Raw genomic sequence first — 25988 nt, 5'->3', positions numbered from 1 at the left:
TTTAAATAGAGGTAATGGATGCGCTTGCGCAGTTCACCTGTTCTCTTCATATGTCTTATGTAAAAGTTAACACATTAATGAACACGCATGTATGCATGTATTTGTGTGTGTACAGTCTCTACATATTACCTGGTGGACTTGTTAAAAACCGACAGTCCGGTGATATTCTCGCTGTACACATGATTACCTATCAAGTATTTAAATATTATTATTTTGAATCTACCGCGGGAATTTATCCGCGCTATTTTAAAGTATCTTAGTTTTTATTTAAACTTATTTTTTTTATAAATAATAATACTGTTTATTGTTTAATAAATTATTCGTAATAATAATAATATCAAGGACTAATTTTCGTAACGAATTAATACTTAAAAATATTAAAAGAATAAACAAATGTATAAAGTTGTAATGATTGTGTTAATAATAGCAATTATTTGCGATATAGTTAATAGTAAAAGTACTTATTACTATGGGGATCAAGGTGATATTGTGTTTCCCGGGCCTGCAAGCTATCAAAGGTCGATAGTAATCACAAGTCCTAATAATCCAACAACTGAACAAAGTTTTCTTGCGGTAAATTATATTTTTTATTTTTAAATGATAATTAATTTAGCAGATATTTGATAATTTTTAAAATTTTTTTTAACAAATAAATTATAGCAAAAAAAAAATTGACACGTACACGGAAAGAACAAGATGATACTGGATATCATCCCAGATTATACTGAATGATATCTGGATTATACTCATTGTAATCTGGATTATACTAGCTATTTTTTAAAAATCATTTTTTTGGAAAAAATCTATTTGTTAAAAAAAATTAAAAAATTTTTAAGTGACTGCTAATTTTAATGTCATTATTTTTAATTATAAATTACGAGTAAATAATTATAAATTTGAGTAAATGCTTAATTAAAACGCTAAATGTTTTAATCAGGTGTAAAAAATCATTAAAAAAAAATTTATTGTTAATTAAATAGTTAAATTGCAATTAATAATTAACTTTTTAAATGTTGAGACTTATATGGTTTTACTGATAAGAATGAACTTGAATGGTGTGAAATGAAATAGTATATAGATGATAATAAATGTGTACCTGCTGTATCACCTCAACTCATTCCTATGTAAGTTTTGTCGTCTTGCGTGGATCACATGTGACCTCGAAGTCCGAGCATAAATAATGTCGAGGATAGAATAGAGACCGGTAACGCGTCATTACAAACTCCTGTTTTATTTACTGCTTTTATAATTATTATTATTATTTTATTTAATATTAAATGCACCTACACATTTATATTTATCAATTCTAATCACGTGATCATTAACGCAAGTGATTATACAAACTTTGTGGGAAATACCATAGTACTTTCTAAATTGTAATTTTTTATTTGCATTCAGATTTTTTTCTAAAATTAAATAAAAAAAAATTTTTTTGAGTAAATAATTTATCTTTTGTAAGAATGATGAATGAAGTATATATATTTATATATTTATATAAGGAGATAAAAATGAAAGAAAATAATAATAAATTAATACAATAAATTGTCATTGTCTAGCGAATGAACGACCTTAATTTATTTATAATCGGTATAAGTTTGATGGTTGTTAAATTTATACGACTTAATTTGATTTTTTTAAAAATAATCATTAAGTGTTAGGTATTTCTGTATTTTTAATGATTTATTATCAATTGAAACAGATGTAATCATAACGGAAATTAAAGCTACGTGAATTTAAGGTGATACTTTGACAATTTATATGTTAAAAAAAAAAATTACTTATATGACAGATGTAGATCAGTGTATAAATTTAGTAAATACACACTCGGCAAGTGTGTTATGTACATTAAATTAAAATTTTAAGTTATTAACTAATAGCTGATATTATGTGAATAGCTAATTGCCGGTGTGAAATAAATTACAGATTAGTCATAGCTTAGGGATGCTGTTTTTATCAACAAGTTTACTTTTAAATATTTTATTCTCAGAATCAGATATTTATTTTAATTGGCAAACCGGAGGCTGTTTCTTGGAATAACATGCGTGTGGTGAAAGGCTCTTACTGAGATAAAAATAAGTACCGGTATTTAATGATCAATTTTTTTTTCATTTGAATATTTTAGTAAAAATTAAAAAAGAATATTAATTCTTCTTTATAAATTAATTTTAATTAATAAAGTAATTTATTAACTGGAATGTCATTTGTTAGCTAAGAAAAATATTTTATTGTTAAATATTTATTAAGAAGAGTCTGGCTTTTATTAGCATTACGTCAATATAATTTAAAAATTATTAAGATTAAACATTGTCGATAGTTCGGTCCAATTCTGCAGCAAAGGCCAAAAAATATTTCTATATTATGTAAATTCTATTTGACTTAAAGTTATAAATTATTTGAATCATAGGATTAGATAATACTTGATCAAATATAACGTAATATTAATTAACAATTAATCAGTTGAGTTGATTGATTATAAAAATTTAAAAGAATTGTGTAACAGAATTGAGATATTTAAATCTTGAATTTTAATTTAATTAAAGTTATACTTTAAATATAATTATTGAATACGTAAGATATTGTTACTCGAAAAGATAAAAAAATGATAAATATGTTAGATTGTAAATGTAACAAAAGAAAAATTGTTTAAGAGTCTGGTGAAACGAAGATAAAAAAACTAAGCATTAAGTATTTTATAGACAATAGAGTACCAGAAGTTATTCAAGTATTTGACATTGTACCACGTGTGAAACACGTTACCATAAATTTCGTAAAATTGATATATGATATTAAAAAATCTAAATGAATAATAAGATGAAAATGTTTTATTTACAAACTATAAATGTAACAATACATGAAACAGCTGCACAAATTATTTAAGTAATTATTCCTTCATTTTTTTTAATAATTCCCTTTTAGATTAATTTATTTGACTGTTTACACTTGCTATATATTATCACTTGTTAAAATTCTAAATTATCAAAAATTCTTTCTAAAAATTTCACGGAAATATTAAAATAGACAAGAGGAAAAATTATCATCTTTACTTATTTTTTTTTTTTTTTCTTAAGACATCTAAAAATGTTATTATGTTTTACTAACAATTTTCACAGTAAATTTATTATTTTTGTCAAATTACTGACCGCAGCATGTAAAATAAAAATTTTTCTACTTGACAATTAGTCATGCAAGTATTTATTTTGCTCTGAGTCATTAAATTATCATTTCTGGCTACATTGATAATGATAAGCCATTGGTACATCATTTAAAAAATACATGATACCAATAATGATAAAAGTTATCTGTTATATGTGTATAAATATATTAATATATACGTCACAAAAATTGTTTATTAAAATGCATATAAAAAAAGAAACATTTTGTCACGTTTTATTAATTAGTTATCAAATAAAATTGAAAGCTGTTTCCGATTGTGATTTTTATCAGTATTTTTTTTTATATAAAGATAAAATTAATTTATAAATTTTTCTTTTTACTTTGCATTTATTATTTTAGTGACTCATTTTATTGTAACGATTAAAGGGAACCATTATTTATTTAGACGTTTGTTTAAACTGTTAGTTAAAAAAAAAATTAATTTTTTATTGTTACAGAAATCAATAGAGTTAGCGAAACAAATGCAAAATTTTGAAACCATTGAAGATTTTCTCTCTATCGTTAAGGGAGTACCGGATTCTGAAATGCCTTCTTTCGTAGCCGGTAAGTACAAATGTAAAAATTATTAAATAACTTTAAATTATAATCATTGGTAAACTAAAAAAAAAAAAAAAATTGAACAGTAATAAAGAAATAAACTGGATGAGTAATAGGAAAATTGCTAGCAAAAATTAACATAGTTATTAAAAGAATTTTTTTTTTCACTTACTCATAAAGAATTTAAACAATTATAAAAAATGACTTTTTAAAAATAACTTGACCTTAACTTTGATAATTCTTTTTTTGTTCATCATTAACAGCCTACTTTCCTGCTTTAATCACAAATATTTTGAAGATTACGTATTCTCAAGGACATTTGTATTAATGTCCATCATGTAACCTGAATTAGTGTCACAAATGTACTGATTTTCTTTTAACAAAAAAAAAAAATTAAATAAAATAAATAAATAAATACGAACGGTCCGATCGCTAAAAAAGTCTGATAAAAACAAAATTACTACACAGAAAGAACAAGATGACACTGGATATCATCCCAGATTATACTGAATGAAAAAAAATTTCAGATAGTAGCTAGTATAATCTAGATTACAATGAGTATAAACCAGATTACGAACCCCGGAAAAAATAGACCCGTAAAAAATTTTAGGGCCAGTTTTTCAATCCAAGATAAAATTTTATCCAGGATAAAATTATTATTGCCAATATATATATATATATATATATGAAATATATAGATATATTCTATCATTGAATATAATTTTATCCTGAATTGAAAAACTGGCCCTTAAAGTTATGAACAATTCATATTATTTCGTTAAAATTATTATAAAGTAAAAATTGTAATAATAATAATAAAAAAAATTTTTTTTTTTGTAACAAAAAATAGAGTGATCATCGTCATTCTGGGGGTGCTTGTTTTTCAGGAAAATTGTGGGTGTGATACAATTATTATTATTATAATTTTTATTTTATAATAATTTTAATGAAATAATATGAATTTTTCATCATTTAAAAATTTTTTTCTAGGTCTTTTTTTTTCGATTACCCCAGATTATAAATCTAATATGGGGGAATCCCGGAAAATATAATCTAGGATTATATCCAGTGTCATCTTGATCTTTCCAGATTACAATTGGTATAATCCGGATATCACTCAGTATAATCTGATTTTTTTTAGCTATCTGAAATTTTTTTTCACCACAGACATCACTGAGTATAATCTGAGATAATATCCAGTGTCATTTTGTTCTTTCCATGTAGAAAAATTATTTTTAACCATCAAACTCATAAGAAAGATTGAGCCTACATTTGGTGTTACTTTCATAAATAATAAGATGTATAATGTAATTAAATACAAAATCACGAGCGGTTTCAGTTTCATTAAACAGTCTCTTGGGGCTGTTATCAAGTGTCAATTCCTGTCTTTTATAGTTAGGCGTAACAAAATCATTCTCATTCACCTTGACGCCGTTATCGGTAATCTGTAGATCCAGACATCGTAGAAATTTATTCCGATCATTATTATAATAACAGTCTTCGTCATTATCTGAATAATTAGCATTTTCATCATGGGGGACTAGTTTGTTACCTAATTCTCTAATTTCTTGTAAACTTAGTAAATTACTATTACTATTACTACTACTACTATAACAATTTCTATTAACGTCATCCGCCAGCATTGCACTGGTCGACTCTACGTTATCAACTTCAGTCTTCTTTATTTGTATTGATTCAGTTTTAGCAAATGAATTGGAATTTGTGTCTCTGTTTGAATAAGCTATCTGGAGTCGGCACTGACGCTGACGCAGATCTTTCCGTATTTGTTTGGCGCTGAAAAACCGCGCCGATTTTATAACACCGCAGACTTCGACATATTTCATCAGATTAACACTTTCATTCATTGGTCCGTCTCCTTGTCCATGCTCGTTTTTAAATCCAGCTTTGTTTGTTTCATTAAAATAGTTTATTTTCTGTTCTATTTCATCAAAATTAGTCGGCTGTGGTTCTAATTTGCTTAAAAACTGCTCCGTTACATAGCTTTCATTCAACTTTGATTTTTTATAGTAATTATCGTCATCATCATCGTCACTGACATTGTCCTTGGCATTGTAAGCTTCCTCAGACGGCTTTGAAGTCGCTGTTGACTGTGAATCTAATTTCAATTTCTCCAAGTTTAGATTATTTAAAGCCAATGTTAATTTATGACAGTAATTTTGTAATCCCACAGAAGCTTTGCTAAAATCAACACTCTCGGATTCAACATCCATTTCATCTGTTTCGTCAGCACTTGTGTCCATTTTTCCTTCAGAATAACATTTTCTCTTGTACCTAATGCCATTGTCTTCATCATCATCTGCAAGTGTTTTATTCGCACAACTACCCATTGAATAATATTTTCTTCTGTAAAAAAAATTTTTATTTATCAACAATGCAATTCATTTAAACCTCAACTAATTAACTTACCTTAGTGGACGAATTTTGCGGTACTCAATTGTAGAACTCGGATTTATTTCATCAATAATGTGTCTTGAATTAATATTTTGGAACTTCATAAATGTTGATACATTTTTTCGGCCTTTAATTGTCTGTCCAAACCAATCTAAAATAACGTCCTCAGCTAAATAATTAGCCAAGTCATCAACCAAACCATCAGCTAATGCAAAATAACCATTAGCAAATGAGACTGCTTGGGACAAATCTTCAGACATTTTTTATCTGAAACAATAAGAAAAAATTTTTTCATTTAATTTAATATTGTATCTTCCAAAAAGCAAAATCTGAACCGTCGTATTTAATTAAAGGTTATTGTTGATAATTTATTACTTATCAATATTATCTAGAAAATAATAGATTAATTTTTTAAGCATATTGTTGACGAGGTTTTTGAATGTATTCAAATGGATTTGTTTTGTTTTATTTATTAGGCACTCTAATTTGTTGTATTAAAAAATTAGAAAAACGGTAGACCCTGAAGGCCATCCGTGCAACTTCGCGCTAATTTCATACCTAGGTGCTTAAAATTGCACTAATGATGTTTTTGAGCTCTCCGAGCTCAAAAATACAATTTATGTGTTATTTTCAGTTCTTTAAGCTTAAAGGGATTGCTTCTCTATGCTTTTGAGCTCTTAGAGCTTAAAAGTCTTATAGAAGTTTGATAAAACACAATTTTTCAAATTTCCAAACTGCCATCACTTTCAATGAATTGACCGATTTTCACGCGGTTGGCAGCATTCAACACAGTTTTTTCAGCCTCATGAAGAATCTTCAAGTTCGAATTGATAAAACTAGAAAATTCGGAGTTAATCCGAAAAAACACTTTTTTCGGTTTTTTTTAGTCAACGATAACTCACGAACGAATGAACCGATTTTGACCGGACCGGTAGCGATCGACGTGGTTTTTTTTATGTTAAGAACTGATTAGTTTTTGGAATCGATCGGTAGAGCCGTTTGAAAGTTATTCCGAAAAATGTCGGAGTTATGTTAAAAAAATCCTTGTTTCCAAATATTTCGTCGAGGATATCTCCCGAACCAATCAACCGATTTTTACGTTCTTGGCGGCGATCGACGCGGTTTTTCGAGCTCTAAAAATTATTCTATTTCACCAAAAACGATCCGAGAAGAGAATGTTGAAGTTATGTGAAAAAAACACTTTTTTCTGTTTTCTTTCGTTCACGATATCTCTCGAACGAATCAACCGATTTTGACCAGATTAGCGGCGATCGATGTGGTTTTTCAAGCTTAAGGGCAGATTAGTTTTTGAAGTTGATCGAAAAAGCCGTTTAAAAGTTATTCCAAAAAAACCACTTAAAAAAAAAATTTTTTTCTTAGTTTTTTTGAGATTTTTCAAAATTTCTCAAAATCTATCGATCCAAATCGATTCAAATTCACAGGAAATCTAAGTTTGAGAGAATTCTTTAGAACGCCGTTTGGTAGGTTCCGATCGGTTTAGCCGTTCAAAAGTTATAAGCGATTCACATACTTACACACACACACACACACACACACACACACACACACACACACACACACACACACACACACACACACACACACACATACATACATACAGACATACAGACATAGTGACAACCTCGCGGGAGTAGTCAGGAAAGCTTCCTATGACCTTCTAACGTCGACATCTGATGAAAACTCGATCTTTGCAAAACGGGGTGAAAACAATAACTTCCCGATTTATGAAAATCTTCGATTTTCTTAGCGGGAAGTTAAAAATTTCATGCGCAGAAATTATTTTAAAATTAAGGACTATGTGTTTTTATATTGTAAAATTTTAAGGTGCTTGATAATGTCAGAATAAAACTGACGAAACTTCGCATGTTAAAATGGAGTAAAAAACATAACATTATTTTGATCTACAACATCCTGATTTCAATTAATTATTGTAAAAAACTAAAAAGAAAAAAAAATTGAATTATTGATTAATTTTTATAGATCGAATGGGTATAGAAAGAGCATCAGGATCATTAGCAAAACCTGCCGCGTGTACGCCGGCACTTCAAATAGTACCGCTCAATCTACGTGTAGAAGATCCAGCAGCCGTATACTTTCCTCCTTGTACCAGAGTAAAAAGATGCAGTGGATGTTGCAATCATAGACTACTAACTTGTCAGCCGACTGAGACGCATCTAGTCAATTATGAGGTAATTTTGAAATAAAAATAGACAAATAATAAAGTTATTTGTACACATATAATATATATGCTTCAATAATTACAAAATAAAATTAAGGATAACTAGCAATCTAGTCACTATGTGACTGCCGTGACTTGTGAACTAAAAATAAATAAAATTTTGCTTTATTAAACTCATCATATTAAGCTCATCCCGATGTTACATTCATTAAGAGCTTTCATTTGAGTACCCACATGCATTTTCATATATTTTTCATATATACACATATATAATATATATATATATAAATATATGAAAAATTGATGTGGGTACTCAAATAAAAGGTTTCGATGAGTGTAATGTCGGGGTGAGCTTATATCTTTAAGAATGTCAATAGCTGACAAGATATTTGTTAAATTATTAATTAAAATAACGTCCTTTTATGCGTTAGAGAGAGAGAGAGAGAGCACTAGTGTCAAGTCAAGTGCGTTCCAACGAAGACGCTTGCACGTGTGAATGTGTAAGTAAATATGTGTGACTACGTTAGCTATAGAAACTAGTTAATCATACAGTTAGTTGTGTCTTTGTTTGGCACATACTTTATTGGACACTGGCGCTCTCTCTCTAACAAATAAAGAAACGTTATTTTTAATTAATAATTAATTATCTATGCGGTTAATTGAAAAATGGCTAAAGACTTTTCGTCTCAGAATTATTTTTTTCATCAGATGCTACAATGGCGTCCGTGACTTTTGGGACAACCTGTATATAAATATATGAAAAATTGATGTGGGTACTCAAATGAAAGGTCTTGATGAGTGTAACATCGGGAAGAGCTTACATCTTTAAAAATGTCAATAGTTCACAAGATATTTGTTAAATTTCACTGTGCTTCCTTAACTATTGACGTTTTTAAAAATATAAGCTCATTATGATGTTACACTCATCAAGAGCTTTCATTTGAGTACCCACATACATTTTCATATATTTTTCATATATGATATATATAAATATATGAAAACTTGATGTGGGTACTCAAATGAAAGGTCTTGATGAGTGTAATGTCGGGATGAGTGTAACGCGTGGATGATAGAAGGTCATTTCTTAATTATTGACATTTTTAAAGATATAAGCTCATCCCGATGTTACACTAATCGAGATCTTTCATTTGAATACCCACATGACATTTTTTATATATTTTATATATATATAGTATTTGTGAAATATATAAATATATAAAATATATGAAAAATCGATGTGGGTACTCAAATGAAAGGTCTTGATGAGTGGAACACCAGGATGAGCTTATATCTTCAAAAATGTCAATAGTTCACAAGATACAAGGTCATTTCTTAATTATGTATCTAGAGACAGAGCATTTTCGAATGCATCCTAAATACTTATCATAATAAATTGACTTTCGGTGAGAATGATATGAAACCTTGAAAAGGTACAAATTCAAATCAAGACCTTTGCAATGACACTAAATTTAACTAAAAAAACCGATTTTATCATATGATTATCCTGGACACAAAATTTTTCTTATTCTCTTAATAACATAGATTATTAAACATTGTTTTACAGATCGCAGTAACAAAGTATATTAATGGTACATTATCCTATCAAGGCAAGGAATTAATACCAGTGGAAGTACACGACAACTGTACATGCAAATGCAGTATCACAGATCATGTAAGTCACAACTAATTATAACTTAATAAATTATTAATCTTAGAGTAATGAGTTATCAAAGAAACAATTTTAAAAATTACAGCATTGCAATCGTAAGCAAGTTTATATACAAGATGAATGCAGATGTGTGTGTTCAAACAGTGATGATGAGGCAAAGTGCAAAAGATTTCCCCATATTAAGATATGGGACTCTGATAAATGTGAATGCGGGTGTCGAGAGATAGAATCGTGTTCTGAGGGACTGTACTTCGACAAAAATACTTGCCGGTGTGTAATTAAATAATTATCTAATTGTACTAACTATTTTCTGTCAGATTTACTGCGGAGTCTATTCTGGTGGAGGGGATTTTATTCTTAAAAAGGTCACAATTGTATTTAACGTTATTTATATTGTTTAACTAACTAAAGTAACAACTAACCGCTATCCAATAATTAATAATTAATTGTTTTATAATAATTGTATTAACTGTAATAACTAATAAAATAATTTTTTACCAACTAACAAATGACGAACTTTGATGTTAAAATATAAATAAAGCCGTAAAATATATTTCAAGTTTTTAATTTTTAATTATTTAGTTGCCAATCAAAACCCAGAAGCAGAGATACTTATTATACATGGGAAGCAAGTGAAAGAAAAGTTACACCACCGATATTTGCAGACATTATGCCTAGAAGAAAGCATAAAGATGAACCAATTTATAAATAACAATTATAATGAATATAATTTATCTAAATATTAAATTTATTTTGTTTGATTCAATTGTAAATTCTTTAAATCAAATTATCACTCTGCGGAAGCAATTATTATTATTATTGTTATTGTTAAAATTACTTAATGTCTCTCTTATCACTCACAAATGATCATGTAGCATTATATTTATTATATTTATCTAATATTAATTAATGCATTAAAATACTTGTAAGAAAATTGTCTTTTTAGGGAGATACAATTGTAAAATATGTACTTATTTTTCTTTAAATAGTTTTTAAGTATTTATATCATGAATTTAAGCATCTCAATCGTATTTTTTTTTTTTTTTTTTTTTTTTTTTTCGTATCTAAGTTTTTTTTTTTATAAGTCACGTTGTGATAGCTAGCAAATACCTAAATTTAACAAGTATAACTAAAAACATAAATTTATATTGTATATTTATGACATATTACTTATTTAATAATAATAATTATCATTATAAATGTCAATTATTATTTAATTTAAATTTAACCTTGTCACTTACTTATTTTTATTTTCTATGGCTCGTTTGTGTCCACTGTACTTAAATTCAAAGCTACCTTGGGTTCTTCCTGGTCCCGAACGTGTTTCACAATTAACTTGTTTACTTTTAAAAGGTAATCGTGGGTCTGTCCAATTGATTTTACAAGGTGTCCAATCGTTTCTGTAAAAACAAAAGAATAATTAATTATAAATCAACAAATTAGTTTGTTGTTTGTTTTTTATAGCACTGAAATTATATTTAAGTTAGCAGTCACTTAACAATTTTTTTATTTTATTTATCAAAAAAATTTGTTCCAAAAAATTGCATTTTTTATTTTTTTAAATTTCTACAAGTCAATTTTTTTGCCATAATTTATTTGCTATAAAATTATTAAATATATGCTAAATTAATTATAATCATAAAGTCAGCCGACATTTTCGATTTTATTTTGCTCAATTTATTAAATTAGAACTAAAAAATATTTTTAAAAAATTGCACTTATAGTTTTTGAAGTTATTAACAAATGAAAAAGTTTTTTTTCAATTTTTTTGTAATAATTCTTTGATAAAAAAAAATCATTAAAATTTTTAGATGTCGGCTAACTTTATTTTCATAATTAACTTATGAAAATTAAGTTAGCAAACATCTAAAAATTTTTAGAATTTTTTTTTAATGAAAAAATGATTAAAAAAAAATTTTTATTGGTTAAAAAAAACTTGAAAAACAATACGTGAAATTTTTTTTAAATATTTTTTGGTTCTAATTTAATAATGAAAAAAATAATCAAAAAATTAAAAATGTTGGCTAACTTTAGTATAATTAATTTTCATAGCACTGAAAGTAGAATACATTTGAAAAATTTATTTTTAATAAAGAAAAAATTCAACAGATACACAATAAAAATATTTTTAATTATATTTTACAAGCAAATTTATTTTTCAGTGAAAGAATTTTTAGAAACACTATAATGATTTTCAGTATCTACCTTTTGCACAATTTTTAGGTTAGAAAAAATATTTACACTGAAAAAACTCCACAAAAATTTTCCAATTACTAATTATCAAACTAATTATTTTTATAAAACAATTAAAAAATAATAAAACAAATTTTTTATTACCAATTGACGATGCAATTGCGTTAAGATGTGAATCTGAAGTTTTCATACGTTTTGTTGGCTGCTGCATTTTTCAGACAATTTAAATATTAAAATAATACAATTACCTTGTTATTTATTGTTACTTTATCTAATTACGATTATTTACGTCTTTAAGAGGTGTGGCAAATTTTTTATTAACAACGCCGGTGATGCGACCATGTGGTGAATTGGCGGGAAAGTATGTTATACAACACGGCCATTTTGTTTTTCTGTTGGCGTTGGTTCGGAAAAAAAATTCTTTTAGTTTAAACTTGTCACTCGAGATGGCGCGGTCATTTAATTTTTTTACAAATATATCTCACTATTTTTTAACATGTCTTATGTTTTTAATAACGTCCATATGATAATTAAGAACAAAGTAAATGATAAAAATATTTTTAATTGTTCTTTAAATTAACAATTAATTTTTTTTATCTAAAAATGAATAAAATTTCAAAATTATTTTTAGTATCGCACAAAAAAAAAAGTAAATTTCTTTTCTTACCAATCTGGTAATTGCAATTTAATATACTGAAAATGAAAAAAAAAAATAAAAATACCCAAATTATACCCGTAAAAAGGTGACAGGGTAATTTTAATACAAAGTAAGTAATATTTAATGAGTTATAGTATAATAATTACCAACTATTGAAATATTTGTGGTAATTTTTTTTTTTTTTTTTTTTTTTTTTTTTTTTAAACGAATATTTGTAAAAGCGTAGTTAAAAACATGCAAAATGCAAATTCATAACATTGTATTCTATACAAAGAGAAGAAAGGAATGGAGAAATTTAATTTTTTGTCATGTCAAAGTAGATCAGTGAATTTCACGCAACTTTTTAAGATACAAGTAGTATAGAGACCCGAGCCGAAGGGTAATTTGGTAGAATTACAATGATTATTGGTTCGACACGATAACGATCACTCGCGGGCGAGTCCCAAGACAAGATACGGAGCAGCACCAGCACTGAATCTTTTCTCTTCTTTCAGCCTGTGCTTGATGTTGCTGTGTGTCTTTAATTTGGTTTGATGCTCTCAAGAAGGCGGTGTACGGTGTAAATGCTGTAGGGTCCTATACAATCATGACAACGGGTGTACTTGGAAGAAGAACCAAGCCAAGACATAAGACGTAAGTTGCAGTCTCGATACATTCATTCCCGTATACACTCTCGTGTTAAATTATTTTAGAGCTATTTTTAAACCACTCTGAAATTGTACGGAAGCTACGTCCCAGCACACGCAGCATCTGCATCAGTTGTTATTTGGGACGTGTGCAGGGTTGGGCATCAGGATCCTGATCTCCAGGAGGAAACTTTGCAATTTTGTAATTACGGGGTGGCTTCTCGCCATCACCCGTGCTCCGTGCATCAGACTTTTTTATAAAATTATACTCGATATACCCACCGGGTATTTCTCTCCAATTTTCGATACACTTATACATATATGATATATCTCTTTTTTTATCATATCATCTTTTATTATTTTATATAATTATTTATTTATAATTTATAATTATTAATTATTATTTATAATTTTATTATTTTACATCTTTCAAGTATTTAGGCTGCATTCGAAAATGCTTTATCTCTAGATACATAATTAAGAAATGACCTTATATCTTGTGAACTTTTGAGATTTTTAAAGATATAAGCTCATCCCGATGTTACACTCATCAAGACCTTTCATTTGAGTACCCACATCAATTTTTCATATATTTATATGTATTATATATATGTATTTATGAAAAATATATCAAAATGCATGTGGGTACTCAAATGAAAGGTCTTGATGAGTGTAACTTCGGAATGAGCTTATATCTTGAAAAACGTCGATAGTTAAGAAAGTACAGTGTAATTTAACAAATATTTTGTGAAATATTGACATTTTTAAAGATATAAGCTCATCCCGATGTTATACTCATCAAGAGCTTTCATTTGAGTACCCACATGCATTTTGATATATTTTTCATATATACATATATATAATATATATAAATATATGAAAAAATGATGTGGGTACTCAAATGAAAGGTCTCGATCAGTGTAACATCGGGATGAGCTTATATCTTTAATAATGTCAATAGTTAAAAAAGTACAGTGCAATTTAACGAAATTCAAAATTTTATTTATTTATAGTTCACAAGTCACGGCAGTCACATAGTTACTGCAAGGTTGCTTATTATTATTTATCTCCGTAGCAAGTTTCTTTCTCTGTCATCTCGATTTTCGATCCAATAATTGATTCGCCATGAATATATATTTGGTTGCAGTCAACAACCTTTCCCTCGATGTATTTTAAAAGACTTGCATGTTAAAAAATATTTTCTCCAACTGACTGGCTACCAAAAAAAAAGGTTTAAATAAAACGAAAATATATTTTTTGATCCGTGTATATATTTAAACTCAAGTAACTGATCAGAGATCACACATCAGACATCAGTCGAATTTTATTTCTTCTTTCTCTCTTATATATATTTTATTTTTTATCTTGCCATGTTCGTGTAGATATGGATACAGATATAGTTATATAGACATATGTGTTGTGGCGTGTATTATAAGAGCAAGGTATATCCTTTAGAATGAATAATCTATGCAAATGCAAACCGACACCCCGTAGCATTCTTCTCGAGTCTGCGGTCCACCGAACTGTTGATCGTTTTGGCTGTCGAGCCGACGTCTCATCCAAAATTAATAATAAATGCTAATTTATAAAATCTAATACGCGATAAAATTATTCAAAACACACTGTGTATGTATGTATCCTATATGCTATAAAATATATAAAGTATAAAATGGTACTATCCTTACGGATACTGATTCAAAGTTTAGTGAACAACTGATGAGAGAGAAATAAATATAAATACAAGAAGAGTTAATGTCTTTCGATTAATTCCATGAAAGCGACCATCTGTCATCGAGAAAGAACGCCCGAGGGACAGGAGTAGAAAAAACAGCCACGATTAAAGGGGAAGTGGAAACAGTAGCTGGTCAAGCGTTGGCGCCAGATTTTTTACGTCACCCGTTATAATTGCCGCGGACTCATCATCATTATCATTATCATTATCATCTTGATCCTGATCGTCGATACAAACTAAAAACCATCCAGTAAAACGATTATGTACAAACAATGTTGACTTCTGCATTACAGCTTCATATTTAAACCTGTCTCTTCATCGAAACAATTACGTATATTCTGGTAATACGGGAGTTTACTTACATTTATGTCTTACTTATCAGAAATTAGTCTCTGGCGTTGCCGCCGGCGACTTCGTCACTCATTTTATTGACAATCAATCAACCAACAATCAACGCACTTAGTAATTAATTTTTATAATTTACTCTCATTATATACTGAGAAAAAAAATACTTTTATTAAGAAAATTCTCTTGATACAAGAATTTATGTTCTTGAAAATTTTCAAGAAAATAGGGTAGAAGTACCGTTTATGACCATTTATTGTTCAAATAAACGATAAAAATGATTTTATATTAATATACCATTACAAACTTAATTTGTTTTAACATACATTTTTTAAAACTCAACAAAAATATGGTTATAACATTATAATTTTTTATAAATTAATTCAAATGTTAACTGGCCAAAAATGGTGCTAAGATGGCCAAAAACGGTACTTCTACCCTATATTCTTAGCTCAAGAAATTGTTAAATTGATTGAAATAATTGTTACTTAATTTAAATAAAGCTATTCTTTTGTTTATTTATTATCCAAAAATAAATATTGATGTTCTTCTCTTCAGAAATTAATAATTATTAATTATTATAAATAATATATAATATTAATAATATTAAATATTATGTTAAATATTACAATTAATATTTAAATATTTAATATTATTAACTGATACATATATTAAATATTTATATTGTAAATAATATTATAATTATTATTATTAATAATTAATAATAATAGAATATTTTATCGTCAGCGAGTTTCTTGAGCCAAGAAATTGTTAATTGAGCAAAAGTATTTTTTTTTCTCAGTGTATATTATTTTTTTTTTAATTATCAACTCGCGGTGAATTAATTCCGGAGTTTTTAATACAGAAAATATAATATATGTTTGTTTAATTCGTATAAATTAGACAAAAATATCAGCGAAAATATCCAGAAATTTGAATAACAAAAGCCTGGTCATCAGCATCCCTGAAATGGAGCCTTGGGCTCGCGCGTGCGGATCGAGTATTCGCCATCAACCATTCAGTATATCTATACATCTATATGTATATATAGATGTGTGTATGTTTGCTGGAAAGCCCCAGAGAGCATCTTCAAGGCCACATTTGATACGAGTAGAAAAGAAGAGAATAATAAAAAATATGAAGAAAGAAATAAAATAAAAGAGATGATGTGTACGTTTGAGAATGTGTGCTGTGTGTGTGCTCGTAACACGGGTAGCTCAACTCACGGTTTTAAATCGCATTAAACGTTGTGGCTCTATACTATAGAGTCTCTCATCTCGCATCTCTTCTCTTTTACTTTATCTGGGCATCCACTACTACACCACTGCTATACTACAAACTCTTGGAGCTCTTTCACGGGCTCAAGATTATACAGGACACGACACGACTCATCCGAGTTTAAGTGCCTCTTTCGTGACACTCTTCACGACGTTTTTAGCGGGTTTATGGTATATTTAATCATCTATTTATATTCATTTATCTATTGTATTGATTTTGTTTTATGATAATTATTATTATCGTCATCGACAAAGTTACTATCTTCTGTCAATAAAATTATTTATTTTATGGTTAAATTTTCAGATAGTAATTGCACGACGAATGATGCGAAGCATTAGAAAGTGCTTTACGATCGAAAAAATTTTTTTTCCCTCATTTCGGCAACTATTTTCATTATTATAGTCTTGTTAGTTTTTTTTGCATTCTATTTTCAAGATAATTGAATGGAGATTAATTTAACACTTTTAAAAAATTGATTTTGTGCAATAGAAACGGAAAAAAACATCATAAAATTTTCCTGTCCGTCATGTATGAAACTCTGGAAACACTGTAACTTTCAAAAAAATACATTAACTAAGTAAAATTTTTTTTTTTTTTAATTCTTTGAAAGAATTGTAGGTCACCGAATGCGAATAGCTAGATAATTCAGTATCATTCATGTACAATTAATGAAATAAATGAAAATGAAGTTAGCTGACATTTCAAAATTTTTAGAGATTTTTTATTGAAAAAATTTCAATTAAAAAAAAAATTTCACATATAAAAAACTTGAAAAATTATAAGTGTAATTTTTTAGAAATATTTTTTTAGTTGTAATTTAATTAATAAAAAAAATCAAAAATTTTTAAACGTCTGTTAACTTGAGTGTCATGAAATAAAACAAAAACCAGAAGACTGTACACAAAAAGAACAAGATGACACTGGATATCATCCCAGATTATACTCAGTGATATCTGTGGGGAAAAAAAATTTTAGATAGTAGCTAGAAAAATCCAGATGTATTATACTACTTACTATCTGAAATTTTTTTTCACTCAGTGTAATCTGGGATGATATCCAGTGTCATCTTGTTCTTTCCGTGTATATATATATATATATATATATATATATATATATATATATATATATATATATATATATATATATATATATATAGTATACATTTATTCCACTAGTGGAGCTTGCGCATTATCGGGCTATTTTAGCTGTTTTATATATTTTTTTTCACATTCTTTATTTTATTATTTCATAATTAAATGAGCATTATGAGTCATGCATTTTCGGATTTTCCAAACTATTTTTTATTTTTAAAAATAACAAAATTTTTACGGATATTTGTTATTTGTTTTTGATTTAAAGACCGATATGGTAGTAAAATAATGGACTAGAAAATAAACACAAGGGTAGTGGAGTTCAACGGACTCTACTCGGAAGAAGTATCTCTGACCATCTGTGTTCACTTAAAGCTCACGAGTACTTTTTTTATCGATGTGTTTTCTTCGGTGAACAAGAGTCTACATGAGTCCCTTGTACTTATTTTTTTTTTAAACTTCGAGCACTTGTACAATAGTACGCCTTCAGGAACCTAATTACCATCTAGAATTTCCGATGACTCAAGTGGAGCAGATAAATTTTTCTTAAGGGCTCTTATATTACGAGAAAACTTCAACCAAGGGAAAATTAAACATAAAAATATAAAGAAGAAATAATTAATTTTATTGTTAAAAATTTTTATCTCGACATTTATACTTTTATTTTGCTCCTGAATTTAAAGCCAAAATCTTGAGGCATTAAGACGCGATGTGGAGAATAAAAAATCAAAGATAAAAAAATATTGAGAAGAGAAGTTGACTGCGAAGTAAGGAAAGAGGCAGGTACCAAGAATAAGAAGACAACTTGTAAAAAATGAAGAATAAAAAGATGAAAGCTGGTCACTGGGTGTATAATAAAGGGAGAAAGAAAGAAAGCCAGAGATCAGAGCAATAGGATGGAAAAAAATACATACATACGTACAAGACGGTATTAAAGTTTATATGTGTGAGAGAGAAGGGAGTAAAAAATAAGCAGAGAGGTTTGTAAAGCAAAGAGTAAGACTGGATAAGAGGGAGACGGGATGAAAGAGCCAAGAAACCGGCTATGACGCTTTGAGCCAGAGTAGAGGCTCAGAGGGCTAAGGCCAACATACGAAGCGAGAAACTTTGCTAAGGAAAAAAACACTCCGAGAGTGAGAGTTTTGTATACATTTATATGTGTATAATATGCTGATCAATTGGAAACGGGCACAATAGAAGAAGATTTTACATTTAACAGCTTTTATTTAACTTCATCTACTTATATTCATCCGACCTTTTAAGCGTTACGAAGCGTTTAAGTATCATAAAACTTTATTTGACCTTAACTTCGTTTTTCCTTTTTTAAATTTATGTTTTCTTTGATCTTGATCGAAGTAGGAAAAAATTTTCCCAAGAATTAAATTCTTACAAAAATAACTTTAAGATAAATCTGAAGTTGGATACTTCGTTTGGGTTTTACTGGTATGGGGCGTGTTTAGTTTCTCAACAACTTCTGAGAAGTTATTTTAAAAGAAAATGAAGCAGGGAAGAATGAGATGCTAAGGAATTTAGAATGTATGCGGTAGCTGTTGCACGTACGCTGCGGGATCACTTTTATTTTATTTACTAATACGGATAGAAGTTAGAATGAAGTTGAGTTGAAAAAAAAGATAAAGAGGCTGGGGTGAGACGATGAAAGGAAAAGAGGAGATGATAAGAAGAAGATAGTGATTAAAAAAGGAGAAAAGGTGAAGACGAGTGGCTTATGAGTTGGCGAGGGACCTTCGTAAGATACCCAGAGGATTAGGTATTGGAAGAATTGTAGCATAAGCGAAGGAAAAAATAAGAGAAAAATAAGTTGAAGATGAGGATGAGGATGAGGAGGAACGAGATGGAGTTGGAGAAAAAAATATAATAAAAGCGATGCAAAGACCAGTGGAGATAGCGGGATATAAAGTAAGACGGAACAAGTCGTTGTAAAAATTGTACACGTGAGACGAAGAAAAATATATAAATTACGCCAAGACGTTACGCAGCAGATTAAAATCTGTTTGGCTCTCTTACTTATTATTATTATTTTTATTTTTTAAATATACTTGCTTTAGGCTCCACGCTAAATTTATTTTTCACCTTAACTCGTTAAGTCTCGTAATTACATGGAGCCTAAAATCTACCATCGAATTAACCGTAAATATTGAATTTTTAAAATTTTTATTAAAAAAAAAGTAAAGCTTATATAATTACATGGATAATATTTGAGATTTAAAAAATGAATAATACTTTTTTTAACAACTCTTGATTTTAGTTTCAAGCTACAGAGATTTACGAACCGTCAGATTTGCATTTTAAATACACGGGAGCGAATGAGTGGGTGAAATATATATGGGGCTACCTAAAAAAAAAATACAATATATAATTCCTTTTATTCCAAGCTTGGCGAGCTTGGCCCCATCATCATCGCTGTATATTTACGGCTTATTTTTTTTCTCTCTTTGCACAACACTGTTTATTTTTTATTTTAAAAAATAATATAACAATATGATACTCAAAATAGCAAACGTCAAACAATTTTTATCTTTTTATTTACAGATGATATATTGTTAGACGGAATTATTTTACAAAATGTGCATACATTTTTTCCAATTTTTTTTTTTTGTAACAGCAAAATTATTCATGTAATTAATTTAAAAATTGAACAACTAGCGTGCACTATTAAAAATAATATAATGCATTTACGTGGGCTCATTAATCGTCTTCCTCGGCGAGATAAGAGCATCGATTAGTCGGGTTTACGTCGTCAGGACGTCGCCCTTTGTCCGCTGACTCGGCATTGTGTTGTGTTGTCCATGTTACTTATTTTTTATTTTTATTTTTTTTTTTTCTTATTTTCATTTCCTCTGACTTCGTATAGCACTGATGTAAAAAAAATAACCCACTCAGCAGTTACATTAGATACTATGCCCACTATTTAAACTTAACTCTTCCATTAATTTAGCTGATGATTGATCAATTAATTTCTTCTTCAAAAATTTAATTCGATATTAAAAATAAATTACTCAGTTAAGTAATTAGCTCCATATATACCTATATTATTAAGAGAATAAGCAAAATTTTTTGGTGAGTGTATTTATATGATAAAATGGGTCTTTATGGTTAAATTTGGTATCGTTGGAAAAGTCTTGATCTGCAGTTGTGCTTTTTCATGGTTTCATATCATTCTCACCAATAATCAATTTATGATGATAAGGATTTAGGCTGCATTCAAAAATGCTCTATCTCTAGATACATGATTAAGAAATGACCTTATATCTTGTGAACTATTGACTTTTTTAAAGATATAAGCTCATCCCGATGTTACACTCATCAAGACCTTTCATTTAAGTACCCACATCAATTTTTCATATATATATATATAAATGCATGTGGGTACTCAAATGAAAGCTCTTGATGAGTGTAACATCGGGATGAGCTTATATCTTTAAAAAAGTCAATAGTTAAGATAGTACCGTGCAATTTAACAAATATCTTGTGAACTACTGACATTCTTAAAGATATAAGCTTACCCCGACATTACACTCATCGAGACCTTTCATTTGAGTACCTACATCAATTTTTCATATATTTTATATATTTATATATATTATATATATGTATATATGAAAAATATATCAAAAATGCAAGTGGGTACTCAAATGAAAGCTCTTGATGAGTGTAACATCAGGATGAGATTATATCTTTAAAAATGTCAATAGTTAAGAAAGTACAGTGCAATTTAACAAAAGATTATTTAATCAAGCAAAATTTTATTTATCTATAGTTGACAAGTCACAGCTGTCACATAGTAACTGCAAGGTTGCTAGTATATATTATTTAAAGATGATAATTATCGTTATGTTTGAGATTACATGTGGCGAATAAAATAAAGGAGGTTGATTTAAAGTTGGCCAAAGGCACACTGCCTTGCAGAGGACGTGTGGTGGATCAGCATCAAGCCGAGTGTTGTTGTCTTGGACCAAGGGTCCCTTTCCCGAGGCGGCTTAAGAAGCTGATGCGGTGAGTATATCCAGAGATACGTGTATGTATACATACCCAAGAGTTGAGATTAAAGGTGTTGTGTTGTATTATATAGGAAGCAAGAGCAAGATGAGCAGGGAACTGAAGATTTCTGCGTTGGTGATGGTGAGACTGTATATACTATATACTCTATACTCAGTTATTTAGCAGCAGCAGCATCAGCATCAGCAGCACTGACCGGGCTTTGAACTCAGTCTGTGGTAAACAACAGGTACATTGCACCCTGCGCGTAATTCGTAAGTGCTCATGGGCTGGACGCAGTGAACGAGCAGAGAAGAGGAGTATAGTGGCGAATCGAGCCAATACTCCTGAAGAAAAGAACAGAGAAGAAAATATTACAGAGTATTATTATTACTATATATATTGTAGTAGTATTATATAGTAACCAGAGAGATAAAGACAATTATAAAGCTAAGGAAGATAAAAAGAGATGGTACATGGTAGCTGCAGGCGTATTTTTTCAGTCACGTCCACCATACAGCATCTGAACTGAGATGAGAGACAAGTAGAGAGCCACTTTTATATATATAACTACAGTATCCACTGTAACGGGCTGATCGCGCGTATAAAATTTTTTTTATCTCTTTCTTTGATGCTCTCTTTATCTCACTCCTTTATGTCGATTCTCTGACATCCAAATCGACGCTCATGAAACATTCAGGGGATTGCACTTTAGGAGATACACTAAAGAACAGATACTCTAAAGAAGATGAGAGACAAACAAATAAAATTCTTACACTCAGGGTTTTATATAAGTAAGTTAATTATTTACTTTATTTTTTGTTTAACGAATTGAAAAAGGAAAAATACGAGGTACGACCATGACATAAATTTTTTGGTAATCGAAAAAAATCGACCGGAAAAAAATTTTTAAATTATGAAAAATTCATACTATTTCATTAAAATTATTATAGAATAAAAATTATAATAATAATAGAAATTTAATAAATCTGAAATAATATGAATTTTTCATGATTTTAAAATTTTTTCCGGGATTCACTAAATCTTGGGAATTCGGACAATAAATGATGTTAAATTATAGAAATTGCAATTCCTATAATTTAACATCATTTCTTGTCCAAATTCCTAAGATTTAGTCATTTAAAAAGTAAAGTACATTTTAAAATAATTAGTAAGAGTAATAATTTTTACGACTTATTAATGAACTAAAAAATTTGAATCCCGGAAAAAATAGACCGAAAATTATTTTAAAATGTACTTTACTTTTTAAATGACTAAATCTTGGGAATTTGGACAATAAATGAAGATGTTAAATTATAGGAATTGCAATTTCTATAATTTAACATCATTTACGGTCCAAATTCCCCAGATTTAGTCGTTTAAATATTTTAAAATATGAACGAGAACTTAAATATTAATTGTACTTTACTTTATTTATTTATTTGTATATTTAAAGCGGCATTTCCGGTACAGTGGAATTTAAACTCTCGGCTGACCCGCATACTTACGTAAGTGATGGTTTTTAAATATTTAATAAATCGTGAGATGGATCTTGAGCTAGTTTTTAATGGAGATGATTTTAAAAATAATTTCAGGAGTTCATTTTATAATAAAATTTCCTGGGAGTTTTATCAAGAATTCAAAAAATTGAATTGGTATCTCTGGAGAAGTTACGGCGGGATTATTTAGCGAGTTACTCAGTCGGCCATTCGTTTGGCCGCCCGTTGGTTAGAGTCCAACACTAAGATCGACGTCAGCAAGACTACGAGCTCTACCGGCCACATGTTACCCGATTGGTAAAATTTTTCTTTACATTTTCAATTTTTATTTATTTATTTTTAAGTTTTTTCTCTTCAATTTATATCAATTATCAATTTAAAATTAATAAATTTTTTTTGAGTTTGCCTTTTGATGAAATTTCTTTAGATTTAAATTAATTTAGTCGCCAGTTTTTCAGTTTACCGCCTTTGAGGAAAGCGCTAGTATATTTTCCAACCAAAGGCTAAAGTCTCGGTTGAAAAACTTTTAGTCAGCTAAAATCCTTTAGAAAAATAAATGTACGACGCCTTTTCTTAGCTACGACGGTCTTCCGCGTTACCGACTTTAGATTCAGTTCGGAGAGTCATTGAGGGCGCTGTATTACTCATTCCCAACTCCACAAACTCATTCGTGGCATTTTTGACTTTAAAAAAATGTTTGAAGTTAAAAATGCTGGGAAAAAGTTTCAAACTCCGAGATTTTATATTTACAGTAAAATTAAAAAATTTTACACAAAATTACACTCTATTGTAAAATTTTTCAAGCTAATTATTGTCCTACTAAATAATACTTGCATGAATTAAGGTTTACGCAATATGACGTCACAATTTAATTTAATGAAGCGCTGAGTAGTATGTATGTCATTCTTTGATTATATGAGAAACTTGTTCAATTGTATGATGTGTGAGTGAAAACTCAAGTATATATCATTGATAAACATTAGCATCATACACATTGTGCGTTTAGTTATTTAGGTTTTCACATTACATCTGCGTGTACGTTCTAAAAATAATGATACTTCTTCGCGTTGTGCCTTGGCAACAAGAGAACGTGCTCTATGTTTTATGTACTCCGTTTTATTTTGTAGTTGTATGTACATCGTTCACCCAGAAATACCGTTCCCATTTAATTAAAATTCATCTATACAATCGCTAGATTATTTAACAACTCTGTAAAAGTTTCTAGTTTCTAACAAGCTGTCAATAATTTTATGTGGAAATTTTAAGTACTAATTATGTAAAGATATACCAATTATAATTTACTAGCAATCATGCAGTCACGATGTGACTGTCGTGACGTGACTATGAATAAATAAAATTTTGCCTTACTAAATAATGATTTTTGTTAAATTGCACTGTACTTTCTTAAATATTGACGTTTTTAAAGGTATAAGCTCATCCCGGTATTACACTCATCAAGGGCTTTCATTTAAGTACCCACTTGCATTTTTGATATATTTTTCATGTATACATATATATATATATATATATATATATATATATATATATATATATATATATATATATATATATATATATATATATATATATATATATAATATATATAAATATATATAAATATATAAAATATATGAAAAATTGATGTAGGTACTCAAATGAAAGGTCTTAATGATTGTAATATCGGGATGAGCTTATATCTTTAAAAATGTCAATAGTTCACAAGATATTTGTCAAATTGCACTGTACTTTCTGAAATATTGACGTTTTTAAAGATATAAGCTCATCCCGATATTACACTCATCAAGAGCTTTCATTTGAGTACCCACATGCATTTTGATATATTTTTCATATACACACATATATAATATATATATAAATATATGAAGGCGCGCAGTAGCCCTATCGGATCCGGCCCTTGCGTACCAAAGCATCGGACCGGGTTCGAGTCCGGCGTACACCAATGAATATTTTCAATATTTAAGTGTATTATTCTGCTCAGCCCAAAAAATAAAAACGAGTTCCAATCTCAAAAGTTTACCCCCTACCGTAGTCGCTCATGACCTTAGTAGTTTATGCGACTTTAAACAAATTAAAAAAAAAAAAAAAAAAAAAATATATGAAAAATTGATGTAGGTACTCAAATGAAAGGTCTTGATGAGCGTAGCATAGGGATGAGCTTATATCTTTAAAAATGTCAATAGTTCACAAGATATTTGTTAAATTGCACTGTACTTTCTTAACTATTAATGTTTTTAAAAAAATAAGCTCATCCCGATGTTACACTCATCAAGAACTTTCACTTGAGTACCCACATGCATTTTGATATATTTTCCATATATATATATATATATATATATATATATATAAATGTGTGAAAAATTGATTTGGGTACTCAAATGAAAGGTCTTGATGAGTGTAACATCGGGATGAGCTTATATCTTTAAAAATCTCAATAATTCACGAGATACAAGGTCATTTCTTAATTATGTATCTAGAGATAGAGAATTTTTGAATGCAGCCCAAATACTTATCACCATAAATTGACTATTGGTGAGAATGATATGAAACCATGAAAAGG

General features: G+C 28.7%; 3 protein-coding genes across 8 annotated transcripts; 2 read left to right on the top strand and 1 right to left on the bottom strand.

The window, feature by feature from the left end:
* The first annotated feature begins 7 nt into the window (after nucleotides 1-7).
* LOC123261894 lies at nucleotides 8-10886 on the top strand. 2 transcript variants are annotated; one of them, XM_044723761.1, is made up of 6 exons: nucleotides 8-573; nucleotides 3612-3717; nucleotides 8125-8333; nucleotides 9888-9995; nucleotides 10078-10262; nucleotides 10575-10886. In XM_044723761.1, the coding sequence occupies exons 1-6, from the start codon at nucleotides 394-396 to the stop codon at nucleotides 10702-10704; spliced, it is 918 nt and encodes a 305-aa protein (XP_044579696.1). In that variant the 5' UTR covers nucleotides 8-393; the 3' UTR covers nucleotides 10705-10886. The 2 variants fall into 2 exon arrangements, 1 of the variants encoding a protein (XP_044579696.1); XR_006508803.1 differs by having other exon boundaries at nucleotides 10078-10357; nucleotides 10575-10667.
* On the bottom strand, nucleotides 4831-12721 carry LOC123261892. Of its 4 annotated transcripts, none has more exons than XM_044723757.1 (4): nucleotides 12330-12721; nucleotides 11222-11392; nucleotides 6139-6390; nucleotides 4831-6075 (listed from the first exon to the last, which is right to left on the bottom strand). In XM_044723757.1, the coding sequence occupies exons 3-4, from the start codon at nucleotides 6381-6383 to the stop codon at nucleotides 4947-4949; spliced, it is 1374 nt and encodes a 457-aa protein (XP_044579692.1). In that variant the 5' UTR covers nucleotides 6384-6390; nucleotides 11222-11392; nucleotides 12330-12721; the 3' UTR covers nucleotides 4831-4946. The 4 variants fall into 4 exon arrangements, with proteins under 4 accessions (XP_044579692.1, XP_044579691.1, XP_044579693.1 ...); XM_044723756.1 differs by having other exon boundaries at nucleotides 11234-11392; nucleotides 12330-12720; XM_044723758.1 differs by having other exon boundaries at nucleotides 11234-11392; nucleotides 12434-12720.
* A 29-nt stretch (nucleotides 12722-12750) lies between these two features.
* LOC123261896 lies at nucleotides 12751-22699 on the top strand. Of its 2 annotated transcripts, XM_044723762.1 has the most exons (4): nucleotides 12751-12952; nucleotides 13338-13476; nucleotides 21777-21929; nucleotides 22006-22699. In XM_044723762.1, exons 2-4 carry the CDS (start codon nucleotides 13430-13432, stop codon nucleotides 22136-22138), a joined length of 333 nt encoding a protein of 110 aa, XP_044579697.1. In that variant the 5' UTR covers nucleotides 12751-12952; nucleotides 13338-13429; the 3' UTR covers nucleotides 22139-22699. The 2 variants fall into 2 exon arrangements, with proteins under 2 accessions (XP_044579697.1, XP_044579698.1); XM_044723763.1 differs by lacking the exon at nucleotides 12751-12952 and having other exon boundaries at nucleotides 13265-13476.
* The last annotated feature ends 3289 nt before the right edge of the window (nucleotides 22700-25988 follow it).

This window comes from Cotesia glomerata, linkage group LG3 (assembly GCF_020080835.1).
Source record: "Cotesia glomerata isolate CgM1 linkage group LG3, MPM_Cglom_v2.3, whole genome shotgun sequence".
Classification (NCBI taxonomy): domain Eukaryota; kingdom Metazoa; phylum Arthropoda; class Insecta; order Hymenoptera; family Braconidae; genus Cotesia; species Cotesia glomerata.
Note: the sequence above shows the minus strand (reverse complement) of the source record. Positions and strands in the feature narration are given on the sequence as shown.

Coding starts and splice junctions, on each gene's coding strand:
- LOC123261896 (XM_044723762.1), top strand. CDS start 13,430: ATGACAACGGGTGTACTTGGAAGAAGAACCAAGCCAAGACATAAGAC. Junction 13,477..21,776: donor ACCAAGCCAAGACATAAGAC/GTAAGTTGCAGT, acceptor GTTATGTTTGAG/ATTACATGTGGCGAATAAAA. Junction 21,930..22,005: donor CGGCTTAAGAAGCTGATGCG/GTGAGTATATCC, acceptor TGTATTATATAG/GAAGCAAGAGCAAGATGAGC.
- LOC123261894 (XM_044723761.1), top strand. CDS start 394: ATGTATAAAGTTGTAATGATTGTGTTAATAATAGCAATTATTTGCGAT. Junction 8,334..9,887: donor CGCATCTAGTCAATTATGAG/GTAATTTTGAAA, acceptor ATTGTTTTACAG/ATCGCAGTAACAAAGTATAT. Junction 10,263..10,574: donor TTCGACAAAAATACTTGCCG/GTGTGTAATTAA, acceptor TTAATTATTTAG/TTGCCAATCAAAACCCAGAA.
- LOC123261892 (XM_044723757.1), bottom strand. CDS start 6,383: ATGTCTGAAGATTTGTCCCAAGCAGTCTCATTTGCTAATGGTTATTTT. Junction 6,076..6,138: donor CGCAAAATTCGTCCACTAAG/GTAAGTTAATTA, acceptor TTTTTTTTACAG/AAGAAAATATTATTCAATGG.